This window comes from Neoarius graeffei, chromosome 10 (assembly GCF_027579695.1).
Source record: "Neoarius graeffei isolate fNeoGra1 chromosome 10, fNeoGra1.pri, whole genome shotgun sequence".
In the NCBI taxonomy this organism is placed as follows: Eukaryota; Metazoa; Chordata; class Actinopteri; order Siluriformes; family Ariidae; genus Neoarius; species Neoarius graeffei.
The window spans coordinates 18,122,385-18,138,264 of NC_083578.1; the positions used below are offsets into that span (position 1 = coordinate 18,122,385).

A 15,880-nucleotide genomic window follows, 5' to 3' on the forward strand; every position below is an offset into this window, starting at 1 on the left:
GTTTGGAGAAAGGAAAACACTGCATTCCAGCATAAGAACCTTATCCCATCTGTGAAACATGGTGGTGGTAGTATCATGGTTTGGGCCTGTTTTGCTGCATCTGGGCCAGGACGGCTTGCCATCATTGATGGAACAATGTATTCTGAATTATACCAGCGAATTCTAAAGGAAAATGTCAGGACATCTGTCCATGAACTGAATCTCAAGAGAAGGTGGGTCATGCAGCAAGACAACGACCCTAAGCACACAAGTTGTTCTACCAAAGAATGGTTAAAGAAGAATAAAGTGAATGTTTTGGAATGGCCAAGTCAAAGTCCTGACCTTAATCCAATCGAAATGTTGTGGAAGGACCTGAAGCGAGCAGTTCATGTGAGGAAACCCACCAACATCCCAGAGTTGAAGCTGTTCTGTACGGAGGAATGGGCTAAAATTCCTCCAAGCCGGTGTGCAGGACTGATCAACAGTTACCGGAAATGTTTAGTTGCAATTATTGCTGCACAAGGGGGTCACACCAGATACTGAAAGCAAAGGTTCACATACTTTTGCCACTCACAGATATGTAATATTGGATCATTTTCCTCAATAAATAATTGACCAAGTATAATATTTTTGTCTCATTTGTTTAGCTGGGTTCTCTTTATCTACTTTTAGGACTTGTGTGAAAATCTGATGATGTTTTAGGTCATATTTATGCAGAAATATAGAAAATTCTAAAGGGTTCACAAACTTTCAAGCACCACTGTATGTAAACTTCTGACCTCAACTGTATCACTTTCCATAAATTTATCTAGAAATTCTGAGAGTTAGAACTACTTGCACTGCTCGAACACAGCTCCTGATATAAATATCACACTATCAGCTGTTTGTTTTCACTTTTTCCCATGACGTCCTGTACTCAATGTTACTGATTCACTATAAAGCATGTAATACATTTTAAAACATTAAAAGTCCACATGTTGAAACTCCCCCCCCCCAAAAAAAAAGCTAACACTCATTCTTTTGTTTATTAATGTGATGAAATAATAATCGTAGTACGTACTGTCTCAACTAACTGACAAGCTGTAGGAAACCAAGCAGGCACTGTGGGCTCATAAGTAAGTTACAAATTAAATAAACATGGGTCAGTTGATAAGAGATGGACCAGGAACAGAAGTTACAGATTAAAAACAGGGTTAAGGACGTGAGCAGACACGACACTATCCAGACTTCTCGGCCCTGAAAACTGTCACGCCGTGGACAAATAAAGATCTGGAGTTCATCCAGAAGACTCACATGACAGAAGTATTTACCTTACCAGAGCAGCATAAATTTGCCTGTGCTCATTCAGCTGTTATGTTATATAACATGCCAAATACAGGATCCATGGAAACAACAAATAGTATCGCATGATAAAGTTATATCAATGTAAAAGCACAGGTGGGTCATTACCTAAATAAAATGTTTACCTATTCAATACTCTACTAATATGTGTAGTTGTTAGCACTGTCGCCTCACAGCAAGAAGGTTCTGGGTTCGAGCCCCGTGGCCGGCGAGGGCCTTTCTGTGCGGAGTTTGCATGTTCTCCCCGTGTCCGCGTGGGTTTCCTCCGGGTGCTCCGGTTTCCCCCACAGTCCAAAGACATGCAGGTTAGATTAACTGGTGACTCTAAATTGACCGTAGGTGTGAATGTGAGTGTGAATGGTTGTCTGTGTCTATGTGTCAGCCCTGTGATGACCTGGCGACTTGTCCAGGGTGTACCCCGCCTTTCGCCCGTAGTCAGCTGGGATAGGCTCCAGCTTGCCTGCGACCCTGTAGAACAGGATACAAATTCTGCATAAATAATGTGAAGCATTTGCGTAACGCATTTTCAGCCTCAGCATTATCAGTTGATGATAACCGATTTGGTGTGAGGAGAAGCCAGAACGTTCTCTAATCATTTGGGGTTTTTTAGGACATGAATATATCAAAAGAACTCAGAGCTTCTTATCCTTGTGTTTGAGCAAACTGCAGCACACGAACACATTACACAAACCTAAACACACTAAAGGCTGCATTTTCAGAAGATGTTAAAGCTGTACCGACCTCCATGCGTGTGTTTCTCTCGGTTGTGTGAATGCGCTGGTCCATCTCCTCCTCCATCGCACTCAGCTGAATGGCAGCCTTGTCCTGAGCCCTGCAAACACGTTAAACACAGTTGTACCACAGCGCTGCTGATTTCCCAAACCTGATTGGTCAGAAGGTGCTGATTAACTTCCTATAACAATTTATTAACTTTCTCTAAAAATAGTTCTGGCTGTAACATTTATATTAATGTACTCATCTTAATACTTGATACTTTCTATGGCAAGAACTCATTCCCAGAGACTTGGTGGACTATTGATGGATGCTTCACATAATCAAAGATTAATAATAAGCAGATTAAAATGTGTTGTTGTTGTTGTTGTTTTTTTAAGAAAGAAAATGTATACTTGTTAATATGGTGAAGCTTTTTGGGATGAGACATTTATTCAACATTTAAGGAGTCTCCAGTGTCAGCACTTTATTAAGGTCAATAAGTTCTGATACAAGAACGTCTTCAGGACTGAGGACTTTGTGCATTCAGGTAGGGCAGGGTGATATAATGATAGTCTGGCTAACGCGACTGCAAAGCTCTACGAGCTATTGGTCTGGCCAAGATATTAAGCCCAACCGTTTCCCAAAGCCCGTGGTTGACCCGCCTCCCTGAAATGCCTCAGTTTGCTACTGGTCGAAGCCAGAAAAGGCTGTGACGAAGCTTAAACCAATCACATCACTCTTTCCTCTGACGTATGTGACGCGACGGGGCTAACTGGTAGATTAAACTCTTACCGAAGCCGGTCGGGAGCAAGGCGAAAACGTCCTTCCTTTCAATAAATACCTCCAGGGCTGCTCTTTGCTCCGTTTTCAATGAGAACTTGCTCCATGTTCATAATGTTTCTAGTGAATGAAGCGCTTCCGGCATAGATTCTGTAAACAATCTATGGCTTCCGGTCGCAGTTCTAGTACGTCACTGCCTTGAACACGCCTCTACCCAGGGCCGTTGGAGATGCTCAAAGTTGATTGGTTCCCGATTTTTCGGGAGCTTGGAAGAGCTGTAGATAGCTTGCCTGGCCAGACTAAGCTCGCAACAGGCCCTCATGTTGCATCACGCTTAGGATGGACGGGCCCAGGCTAATATAATGATATATCATCAATATCGTGATTTATTCTATCCACATTCACTGGATATGAGCAATCGTGCGCTCTGATTGGCTACTCTACTACTAGGCTATCAGCTCATATATCATGAGTAGAGAAAAACAAAATGGCGGCGCGCATCAAGTCAGACATATCACTTTGTTATCAAGTATTTAAAAGAAATAGAAATAGCTAAACGAATATAGTCCCCCCCATATCATTACCACTCCAGCCCAGTTAGTGGTGGTAATGCACCTTTAAGTTGGTTTGCCAACCACCAAAAAAACCCTAAAGAAGAAGAAGAAGAAGAAAATGGCGGAGAGTGTTGCTCAACCAACTGAAGAAGAAATAAAAATTCTACTTGAAAACAAAACCCAAAAAAATTACAAAAAAGGCTACAAAATATGGAATGAAAGTATTTCATGGTAAGAATGTATCTTTTTTATTTTTCAAGAATTATTATTATAGCATTTTTCACAAATTGTTCCTGTCATTTCGCCGGTTTGCATTCTAAGCAGAAATGATTTTGTCGGACGGTTGGTATAAAGTTTTTATTTATCAAATTTGCAAAAAATAAAAATGCTCTGTTTCTCAAAATCCAGTGAATGTGGATAGAATAAAACAGTTATTCCACTCAATCTCATCATACATGGCTTATAGCCAACTTGGTGCTACGCACCTCATCAGCTATCAGCTCATGTACGACTCGATTTCTGGAATAACTGTTAAATATATGTCATGTGAGTGGGTGATAGCTGGAAGTAAGTGCTGAAAGAGTTTATCCAAAAGCACGCTGGCAAACAGTTCCAAAACATCAGGCAAACGCATTATAGAAAAACAGGCAATGGTCAAGCGAGGCCGTAACAGGATATACAAGACAAAGACGAAGAGCAAAATCCAAAAGTACAAACAGGAGTCAGAACCAGAAAAGCACTACAAAATACAAAGGCTTGGTAATGTCAGACACAGGGTACTAAGTGTATACTTCGCAAAGTCTGTGTATACTGAGAGTCCTTAAAAACATGAGCTGTGATTGTGCTCTGATCAGGAACAGGTGCATGGCAATTAGTCCTAATGAGCTCGAGTGTGGTGTGAGTTGCAGTCCGAGGCACGTGCTGCACACTCCGAGTGCCAACGCGCGCGTACGTGACAATATATAACGTCACAATACATTTTTCTGATATATCAGTGATATCATGATAACTTTTTACAAAAACTTGTACTTTTTTTTTATTCCAAACTGAATTAGAAGCAGCTCATTTGATGCTGAAATTTTGTACTTAATCTTTACAATGGTAAAATGTTAAAAATCCTTGTCAGTGTTAAACATTTTTCATCAGTACATTTCTGTAGTCTTATTATAAATCATCAAATATATTTTTAGTGCAACCCTATTGCATTTTGGGCAGTTTGTGACCAAACCTGTATATTGTGATACATAACGTGTCATAGAAATGGCTTCAAAAACCGTGACATCATATTTTTGTTATATCATCCGCCCTTTCTTTCCAGTTTCTATGCGGCATGAAATTTTGTTGATTTTTTTTTGTCTTATTAACTTCAAGAGAACGTAAAGAACAGCTGGTGAGGGAACGACTGTTTATAGCTCCTATAATGTATAATGTAATAACAGGAATTAACTTGTTTTGTGGATGTTCCACGATATTAGACGTAACTATAAATGGATTAAACTTACGTTGTCGCTCGCTTAAATAAATTTAAAAAGTAACTGTTGGAAAAGCATGATGGTATAAGTGGAATAAAACATTTTGGGACAGCCTGTTATTGGAAAATAATGAACTTTGGATTCATAGCCATGGTTGATTGTTTTTCTATTACAGCACACCCCAAGTGTTTTTATTCCTTATGAAGTTAGCTGACACTATTTTTTGCCCCTATTAAACGTCTGAATATCAGTTTGCACGACGTATGCCTTATTTAAAAACAGTATTATGGCAATAGCTTTAAGTTAAACTCTACTGCAGTAACATTGCAGGATGCAGTGTATTGTGGATGCATTTATGTAATCTTGTAAGAGAATTATTTATTGTAATAAATCACTGTACACACATCACTGTACTACTGTGGCCTTGTTTAGCATTATTTACCCCTTATAATACATTAGACCATATAACATTATCTTCTTATTATAATCCTTTGGTACTAGTGTTATAAAGATATATCAGTATAATATAACATTTATATACCTTCAAGTTTTACCTGATTAGCTAATTGTCGTGACATTTTTGTGTGCGCGAATATGCATACCTTTTGGCACTCAGTGCCAGGCGCTCCATCTCTTTACTCTGGAGTTTGATCTCACTGATGAGGTTTAGAAGGACTTTCTCAAACTGAGGAATCATTCTGGGGTCGGTCAGACTGATGTTCTGGTACAGAGTCGAAACCTGATCAATTCTGACCACACGATCGAAGAAAATGATTAATATGCATAAATATTATATGACATCATTCTACTCTTATAGCTCTGTAGACTACTGAAGATATGGAAAAAGACTTATTCAGAGAAAAGATAGATAGATAGACAGACAGACAGATTTAATTATCAAACAAATTACAAGGAAAAATACATCCCTAGCTAAAACACAGCTTCACACAAGAATCACTTATACTCGCAATTAAATAAATATAATAAAGTACAAATATAATAAAAAAATAAATAATAAATTAAGTCTCTTTACATGTAAACATTTCCAGTTCCTAAAAGGTAGTTTTATTAAAACATTTTTAAAGCTAGACTGCCTTTCGATTTCATAAAATCGTTAAAATTTAGTTCCCTGTGAAATTTGGTCATTGTGATGTGTTTATTTCTGTAATATCTAAAAAAAAAAAATCAGGCCATTCTGTAGCTGGGAAGTTATTTAATTTAAGGGGATTCCTGAGCAAATAATGTGCATGAAATCGCTCGCTTCGCGCAGTCAAGCAAACAGAGGAAGTCAGGCCTTCCAATTACATGAAACCTGCGACGGATAACGTCGTAGGCACCTAAATTAAAAAGGCGCCCAAATTAAGGTCAAGTGCCCAAAATATACTACCAAAAGTAAAAAAAACGAAATGTTGATTAAATAAACTTGGCTGCATAAAACCCAATGTCTTGACTTTCTTCTTTAGGGTGTATTCAGACCAGGATAGTTCGATAGTTCACTTGCTTTGGTCCGAACCAAATGTTTTTTTAATTTTTTCATTTTGGTGTGGTTCGCTTTCACACTGTACATTTTAGTAAGCGGACCAAAATCTGTCAACAAAGCCACGCGCCCTGAGGTCGTTCAGCTATTGGTCAGAGACGACACGCGCACAAAGCGTTAAGTTCAAAAGTAGTCATGGAGGCTTTCCGTGCTGTTATTCTTTTTAATGTCATCAAAGCTATATGTTTTTTCCAGTTTTTACTGTTTTCACAATTGTGCGATTACTATGCTGTTGTACAAGTAATTTATCAACGACGACTTCAAAGGGCAAGGCGGCTACGGAGGATAGCGCTGATGAGCGCACATCATGTTGTGACAGTTCTGGCTCTTCACGCAAGACGAAGGAGGTATGTGTCGGGATATTCGCCTTATCCATCGTAATAGATTAATTTCTTTTTTGCGTCGCTAGTACCGCCACTTTTTGAAAGAATGTCCCTGATTTTAATGTAGGTCTGACGGAGTTTCTTCACTTTTAGCCGACATTGTTCTGGGGAGCGCGTGAACCCCTTCATTTTCTCACTGAATACAGCAAACACGTCGGCATTTTTGTGTGTTCTCTCCAAAAGCTCAGATATGTGGACATCTGCCCATATATCCACAAGGGTATGCGTTTCTTCCTCGGCCCACGTTTGCCCCCTACTCATTTTTTGTACTCTGTAGTCTAGCCTACCACTGGTCTGAATGACTGAACGACTGTTGTAAGGTTCCCTTGACAACCGAAACAGTGTTTGCGCTTTGCGGTGGAGTGTCAAGACTCTGTTTCCCATAATGCTCGACAAACGACGGAAGCCCCCGAGGTACAAAAAAGCAAAACTGTTGGATTAGGTCCGGTCTGCTTTCACACCTCCAAAAGGTCCGCACCAGGGTTCCTTTGGTCCAGACTGAGTCCGACCTTGCAGCTCGGTCTCGGGCCACTTGTTTGGTCCGGACCAGAGTTCAGTGGTTTGTATTCAGACCAACCCAAAAGGTCCGGACCAAGGGAAATTTGGTTCGTTTGGTCGTTTGGTCCAGACCAAACAACGTAGGTGTGAATACGCCCTTAAAAACACCAAAATTAGCGAGAATTAGCATGTATTTCTCGTAATTGAAGCGAAAGCCGCACCATTCCCATGTTGTTCCGGGTTCGTCGAACTAGCTGTAAGCCTCGCGCAGAGCACGAATTCTCCATCAACGGCGATCGGCACGCCATGATTTTGTGGAGGAGCGAGACTTGCGTACCAATGACCAGAGCGGGATTTCCACATTAGCCTCACAATGGTGCATGTTGGCAGACCGGCGACCTCTGGCCTTTCGCACAACAAGAATAGCCGATCGGACACATCAAAACGAAAGGTAAAAAGCCAAGAACGCGGCAGATTAAACACAATCGAAGTTTGTTTCTCTACTGTTTCTACCCTGTATCACGACGGAAAAAGCCCAAATTCAGAAATATATGGTGTAGGCCAAATTATGTAATTGAAAGGCCTGGAAGTCCGTGTGCGCATGCGCAGGTTTACCTTTGAACATGCACTGACAGTTCCATCATTCTGTCGCTAAATGAACAGCTGATCACACCGAGGTGCTCACTGACCGCCAATATTTATTCATTTTGTCCTGCGTTTCCTTTCCTTCGCAACGTAACATCTTTTCTTCTCGCTTTCCGTGACTGTAGTCGGTCATTCACGTTTCATTTGCGTCCTCCATTTTTCTCTCCTGTTTCAAATTTGTATCCCATGATGCCTTGTGCGAACAGGGAAAGCCCACTACGTGATGCATGACGTAGTATCTTGAATTGGGTCATGGTGAAGCAGGAAAAAATATCGGAGAATTTAGGGCCACATGGCCCTAAATTCATTAACTGTTCTATTTTTAAAAATCGAATAAAATTGGAAGTCTGTGATTCGGATTCAGTAGCTTTCAGTCCACTAAACAAAAATAACTGGGTGTGGGGGAAAATTCTTTTTATGACCTACACTTGAAAACTCTGAAAGGCAGTCCAGCTTTAAATGCTTTTAGATTTAATGAACTCTAATAAGAAATGAAGTGAATGTGTTTTAGAGTGTACTCTACTCCATGTCACAAACTAACCTTGAGAGCTTCATTTATCAAAAAGAAAAAGAAAGATTAAAAAAATCCACCATGAACTCCGTAATGCTGCCGAACACTATCACCCTCGTTGTTTTCCTGGGCTCAGTTTTCCATTGTCTATATCCATTATACAGTAATTCTGTAATACATGGTGGTTTTGCTGGATACCATTTAAACTGAATTTCGTACAGATGAGAAGAGTTCTGGGTATAATCTCTCATAGAGCCACTGGAACACATTAGTACACCTGTGTACACATGTGAACTTGCCCTAACTCTGAACTTTTTAAAGCAATCCATAAACGTCATCCATAAACAGACCTGTCATGTAGTGATTAAAGAAATGTTCCCAAAATAGCTTCAAGAAATAATTAGTGACGTCACTGAAAGTGGTGAATTATTTTAGGAGCAGTAGGCCGATATTTTCATGATTGTGGCACAAGAGTAGAAATAATAAAAGCATAAGATTGCAGAGTTATATATTAAAAGTACTTTCGTGACCATCATCAGTCACCTGGGACAGAAACCACAATTGGTGGCTTAGAAGGAATACATTATCAAAAGACATGGTTTAGTAACATGTTGTTAAATCAGCTTATTACTCTTATTAAGGACACAGTATAAGGAATAAAACTTGATACTTGATGCACTGTTATAGTATAATAATAATAATAATAATAATAATAATAATAATAATAATTTGGGACTGCGGTTGTCGTGAACGGTTTTGCGCTCGGGTTTCCATCGGTGGGGGTTTATAGCATCAACGAAGCTGACTTTATGTTAGGACTGTTAATGTTATAGTCATGCTGTCTGTTGTTGCCCGGATGAGGATGGGTTCCCTTCTGAGTCTGGTTCCTCTCGAGGTTTCTTCCTCATGTCGTCTGAGGGAGTTTTTCCTTGTCACCGTCGCCACAGGCTTGCTCATTGGGGATAGATTAGGGATAAAATTAGCTCATATTTTAAGTCGTTCAAATTCTGTAAAGCTGCTTTGCGACAATGTTTATTGTTAAGAGCGCTATACAAATAAACTTGACTTGACTTAATAATAAGCACTGGGGTGGTGTTATATGGCCTGACACAGACACAAAGATACCGTGTCCACCCCAAAGTTGATTGTTTTCCTAAAACGGCACATTCCAAAGTGTTTCATTCCACTTATTCTACAACAATTTACCAACAATTGTACTTTTTTAAATGTATTAATGAAAGGCATACTTTTGACCGCTTTTCTTTTGTGCCACCCAACAGCAGCTGAGCAAATAAAGATGAGGTAAGGGATAGTAAAAGCACCAAAAAGCCCTTTTGCATGAAATAAAAGTAAAACCAAAAGTGCAAGTTTGAGCATAATATTCTAAAACAACCTACAGGTACATCCCAGAAGTAAAAAAAGTAAACACGTCTATCAGAGGGAGTATAAAGTATCTGGCCAGCTAAACTTACTGACTCATTCAGCAAACAGTTCATGATGAGTTTACCCATAGGTGTGTTTCATTATAAGGTGTTTCTTAGGACTTGATTGCATAATTTATCAAACCATTACTTTTGACCACTCATCATGTCTTCTTTTACTGATACTCAGTGGAATTAAAAAAAAAAATCAACTGATAAAATTGTTGTGAAGCTATAGCTGCTGTCTTACTATGGAGCACTTGCATGTGACGTCACAGCCGATCCAGATTGTAACAGACGCCATCTTGTCGGTCAAACGCCATATTCTGCCTTCTACTTCTACTTCTGGTTCTACTTCTGCTTTTACTTCTACCTTTTCTTCTGGAAAACCCTACTATATACAATTCTACTACAACGGCTGCGGCTACAAGCTCTCCCTACCTGTGCACGTTTTTTATGTTTTTTGTGTGTATTTTTGCGTGTTGTTCGTCTGTACCGGACTTCAATATCCACTACAACTGTATGGACTTACTGGACATTGGTTTCCAGCAGAAAATGATGGTTTGTAGCGATTTCCATCGCATGCACAACATTCCGGACGAGATAGCGAGACCAGCGGGGTCTCCGTGGATTGTTATTGGAAGCAAAGCGAAGGAGGCGGCGCCAGGAGCGGAAGCAAAAGCGAGGCTGCAGAGCCGGCCTGTTGACTAAGCTCAGAAAACAGCCACTCAAACCTCCACTGCTAAGCCTCTACCTCTCCAACGCCAGATCCATGTAAACAAGACGGACGATTTGGAATTACAGTTGGAATTACCTTATTCTATTCTATTCTATAATCAGCTGGTCAGTGCTATACTCAATACTTAAGTGACTTACCCATCCAATGAGGATTCTTGTTTACAAGATGCCACATCTGAGTCGCTGACAAATCCTGAATTTCTGTAAAGATAACTGTCCAGAGATTTATAAGCATGCAGTGCTTCACCACTGAACAGCGAGGGAAAGTTAATGAGGTAATTATACACGTCCGGGTATTCCGCTGGCAGTTCAAAATCCGGTCGTTAAAACTCCGTCCGGTAAGCCATAAGGGTCACTAATCTGTAGATCATTTATTTTAGACATATATCTAGTTATCTGTTCATTAGAAAAATGAGCCGTGTAGTCCGTCGGTTGAAATTGATCCATTCTGTACACGAGTGCAGCAGTATTCAGCTGTGTTTTTTACCGACAAGATGGCGGTTGTGTACTTTCCGGTCACGTGACTGCAAGATCTCTATAGCCATGAATTTATATTTAAATAGGAATATCCTGGTTAAATTAAAAATGCAAAGATATAGAGATATTCTAGCTCTGCATTGGACTGGCATGCCATCCAGGCAGTATTCTGATCCACAGAGTACAGCGATTACTGAAGATGAACAGATGGCAATAGATGGCAACACTTGCCTTGTCATGAAATATAGCTGTATGTAAACACTAGCCTAGTAAACTAGACCCATCTGCCTAGCGGCCAAAAATATTTTTGCCTACGAGTGGGTCTAGCCTCGCACCATATCAACAAAACACCCTGGGCATTAAATCGTGCCCGCCAATCACAACGCAAGGTTTTTGTTTGGATTGTTTGGGCGGGCTTTTGCAGGAGTGACAACAAGGCTGCGCGACGCTGGAGAAAGCACAACAGGAAAGATGGCTACGGCTATTGAACAGCGCTAGTTTGACTCCGCTTTGGAATCAGTTTTAGAAGAATTAGACTTGGAGTTTTCGTTGAAACATGAGCAGGAAGAGGCTCTCCGCTCATTCCTTTTCAAGAAGGACGTTTTCACTGTTTTGCCAACCGGCTATGGCAAAAGTCTGATCTACCAGCTGGCTCCGCTCGTAGCCAAAAGGATGGGGCTAGTTTGTGCAGTACGAAGAATTAATAAACAGCTTTGAAACATTACTTTTTGATTGTTTCTTATTTTCCAGTTATTTTAAATTTAAGGGAAATTATTTCACCAAACACCACTAAATAAAAACTCTCAAAAACAGTTTAAGCAAACCCTTGAAAAACACTTAAAAAAAAACAAGTGTATGTTAAGTATGTGGTACAGACTCCAAACTTGTGGTCATTATCTCCAAACTTCTTAATATCTAGAACCTGTTTATTAATTAATACGCATTTTGAAAAATTATTTATTTCAAGGCCTCCCCCACTGCTTTCTGTCGCTCTGACTACGTCACAGTCACTGTTGCGCTGATTGGTCAGAGCGTTGGCCTATACGCACAGAGACAGTTTGAAAGACAACGGGTTGTTCCTACCCCCACCCTTCGGAAATGTCTACGACCGAGACCAGACTAAATATTCACATTTAGTCTGGCTTGCCAGGCTATGTAAACACATCATCGCTTGTTATTACAATATAATTAGTCATTCAAATCATTTCTACTCCGAGTGATACACAAGTTTTTACACAAAGTAGTTATTTGTCATCTGAAACATCTGTGTAGTCAGCTGGATTATCATTATCATTAAATGTATCATTGGAGTAATAGCCATGCTGTTGGGAAAACTAGAGTCTACATGATATTGTTATAATCTCTATCAACTGTGCACTCTACTGTATATTATTATACATACAGGATACTTTTATAATGGAATAAAAGCATGCATTCTATTCCCTTCCAGCCGATTTCATTCATTTGGTTTGACAGCATGCAATACTGTTAGCATATCGCTTATCCTACATGTTTTATGTCACGCTACCCAATAGAGAATGAGCACTGAATATGGTTTACGATACTGCATAGTTGTCAAGACAACATGACTTCATACGTCAGAGCTGATGCGAATATTCAATGAGAAAGTTTTCTCTTTACCAATGAGCACTGGATATTGGTAAGTTAAACCCCCCCCCCCCCCCCCCCCCCCAGTTTTTCGTGGTATATCAGATATATTCCATTCAGCTAGGATTCGTCTTCGACTCATTCAATATCATGCTACAGTGGTGCTTGAAAGTTTGTGAACCCTTTAGAATTTTCTATATTTCTGCATAAATATGACCTAAAACATCATCAGATTTTCACACAAGTCCTAAAAGTAGATAAAGAGAACCCAGTTAAACAAATGAGACAAAAATATTATACTTGGTCATTTATTTATTGAGGAAAATGATCCAATATTACATATCTGTGAGTGGCAAAAGTATGTGAACCTCTAGGATTAGCAGTTAATTTGAAGGTGAAATTAGAGTCAGGTGTTTTCAATCAATGGGATGACAATCAGGTGTGAGTGGGCACCCTGTTTTATTTAAAGAACAGGGATCTATCAAAGTCTGATCTTCACAACACATGTTTGTTGAAGTGCATCATGGCACGAACAAAGGAGATTTCTGAGGACCTCAGAAAAAGTGTTGTTGATGCTCATCAGGCTGGAAAAGGTTACAAAACCATCTCTAAAGAGTTTGGACTCCACCAATCCACAGTCAGACAGATTGTGTACAAATGGAGGAAATTCAAGACCATTGTTACCCTCCCCAGGAGTGGTCGACCAACAAAGATCACTCCAAGAGCAAGGCGTGTAATAGTCAGCGAGGTCACAAAGGATCCCAGGGTAACTTCTAAGCAACTGAAGGCCTCTCTCACATTGGCTAATGTTAATGTTCATGAGTCCACCATCAGGAGAACACTGAACAACAATGGTGTGCATGGCATGGTTGTAAGGAGAAAGCTACTGCTCTCCAAAAAGAGAAGCATAATTCTATCCATCCATCCATCCATCCATCCATTATCTGTAGCCGCTTATCCTGTCTTACAGGGTCACAGGCAAGCTGGAGCCTATCCCAGCTGACTATGGGCGAGAGGCAGGGTACACCCTGGACAAGTCGCCAGATCATCACAGGGCTGACACATAGAGACAGACAACCATTCACACTCACATTCACACCTACGGTCAATTTAGAGCCACCAATTAACCTAGCCTGCATGTCTTTGGATTGTGGGGGAAACCGGAGCACCCGGAGGAAACCCACGCATACCCCTTTTCCACCAAATCAGTTCCAGGGCTGGTTCGGAGCCAGTGCTGGTGCTAGTTCACAACTCGTTCAACTTGCGAGCCAGCTGAGAACCAGCTTGCTTTTCCATAGCTCGCGGTGCTAAGAGAAGACATGTCATTACGTCGCTGTATACGTCAGTTACGTCGTTGTATACGTCATTACATCGTTGTATACGTCATTATGTCGCTGTATACGTCAGTTACGTCGCTACGTTTGCATAAACCTTGGCGCGAATATCGAAGCAAAAACAACGCGGAAGAAGCAGCTGCAACAACAATAATAATAATAATGGATGACTTCACGTTTGTACAGCTGCTGCTTCTCGTCACTTAAAAATGGCGATCTTTGGGGGCATGGTGGCTAAGGCACCATACCATAAATCCAGGGAACTGGGTTCGATTCTGACCTGAGGTCATTTCCTGATCCCTCCCCGTCTCTCTCTCTCTCCCTGTTAGGACTAGGACTGTTTTGGCCTCTAGAGGCCGCTGTTATTTCCTTTTCATGTCGTGTTCATTTTGGCCTCTAGAGGCCGCCACTGTTCCTGTGTTTTGAGTTTGTGTTAATTGCCTAATTATCTTCACCTGTGTCCTTAATTAGTTTGTCTATTTATACCCCTGAGTTCAGTCCTCTTGTCATGGAGTCTTTGTGCTGTTATGTTTATCTCCAGTTTCCTTTGTACTGTGTTTTTTGATCTTCTTAGCTTTTGTATTTTTGCACTTTGCTTTTCTTTTGGATTATACTCTTTGGTTTTTTTTTGTCTTTTGTTTTGCCCTGTATATAGTGTATATAGTTTAAATAAACCTTTTGATTCTTTTTCTACTTCCGCCTCACGCCTCTGCATTTGAGTTATCCCCCTGGTGGCCTAGTGGGGGTTTGCTGGATTATCACACCAACGAACCAGGTTCGAATCCCAACAAAACCCTAACACTCCCACTCATTTCCTGTCCTGTCTCTACACTGTCCTATCCAATAAAAGGTGAAAAAAGCCCAAAAAATATCTTTTAAAAAAATGGCGATCTTTCGTGATCTTGTTATTGTTGTTGGTCTTAACAACTCCGCCCCCCTGCTGACGTAAGCAGTTCTTTCCTCTGGCCCAGCAGAGAGTTGGTGCTAGCCTGGAACCGGTTTTTCTGGCCCCAGAGCCAGTTCTTTGTCAGTGGAAACAGAAAACCCGGTTCCAAACTAAGCACTGGCCCCGAACCAGCCCTGGAACTGCTTTGGTGGAAAAGGGGCAATAGAAAGGCCCTCACTGGCTGCTGGGCTCGAACCCAGGACCTTCTTGCTGTGAGGTGACATAATTATTAAAGTGAATTAACACCTACAGTTCCGAAGTAGCCTACTGTCTTAAATGAACTCCTGTTAAACTGTTCAGGTGTTAGAGGAACATAATTCCTTTTTTTTATGCCTCCGCCACCTTAAGGTGCAGGAGGTATTATGTTTTCGGGTTGTCCATTTGTCCGTCCGTCTGTGTGTCCGTGCGTGCGTGCGTCCGTCCCGAAACCTTGTGAACACGATATCTCAAAGGCTAATGAAAGGAATTTCACCAAACTTTCACCAATTTGTGCACTTTGGGACAAACATGAACTGATTAGATTTTGAGGTTAAAAGGTCAGAGGTCAAGATTACTGTGAGGTCAAATGTCCATCCCCAAACTTTGTGAACATCACATCTCCAAGGCAAATGAAAGAAATTTCACCAAACTTTCACCATTTGTGCATTTGGGGACAAAGATAAACTGGTTAGATTTTGAGATCAAAAGGTCTAAGGTCAAGGTCACCGTGAGGTCAAATGTCTGTCCGAAAACCTTGTGAACACAATATCTTCAAAGCAAATGAAAGGAATTTCACCATACTTTCACCATTTGTGCGCTTTGGGACAACCATGAACTGATTAGATTTTGAGGTTAAAAGGTCAGAGGTCAAGATTACTGTGAGGTCAAATGTCCATCCCCAAACTTTGTGAACACCATATCTCAAAGACTAATGAAAGGAATTTCACCAAACTTTCACCATTT

General features: G+C 40.6%; 1 protein-coding gene across 1 annotated transcript in view; it reads right to left on the bottom strand.

The window, feature by feature from the left end:
- Positions 1–15,880, bottom strand: part of rasef (RAS and EF-hand domain containing) — a 50,034-nt gene that overhangs the window by 29,631 nt on the left and 4,523 nt on the right. Inside the window, exons 2-3 of the mRNA XM_060930729.1 lie at positions 5,443–5,589; positions 2,062–2,152 (exon numbers count right to left, since the gene is read on the bottom strand). Of these exons, the coding sequence (XP_060786712.1) occupies positions 2,062–2,152; positions 5,443–5,589 (238 nt within the window). The remainder of the gene's footprint in view (positions 1–2,061; positions 2,153–5,442; positions 5,590–15,880) is intronic.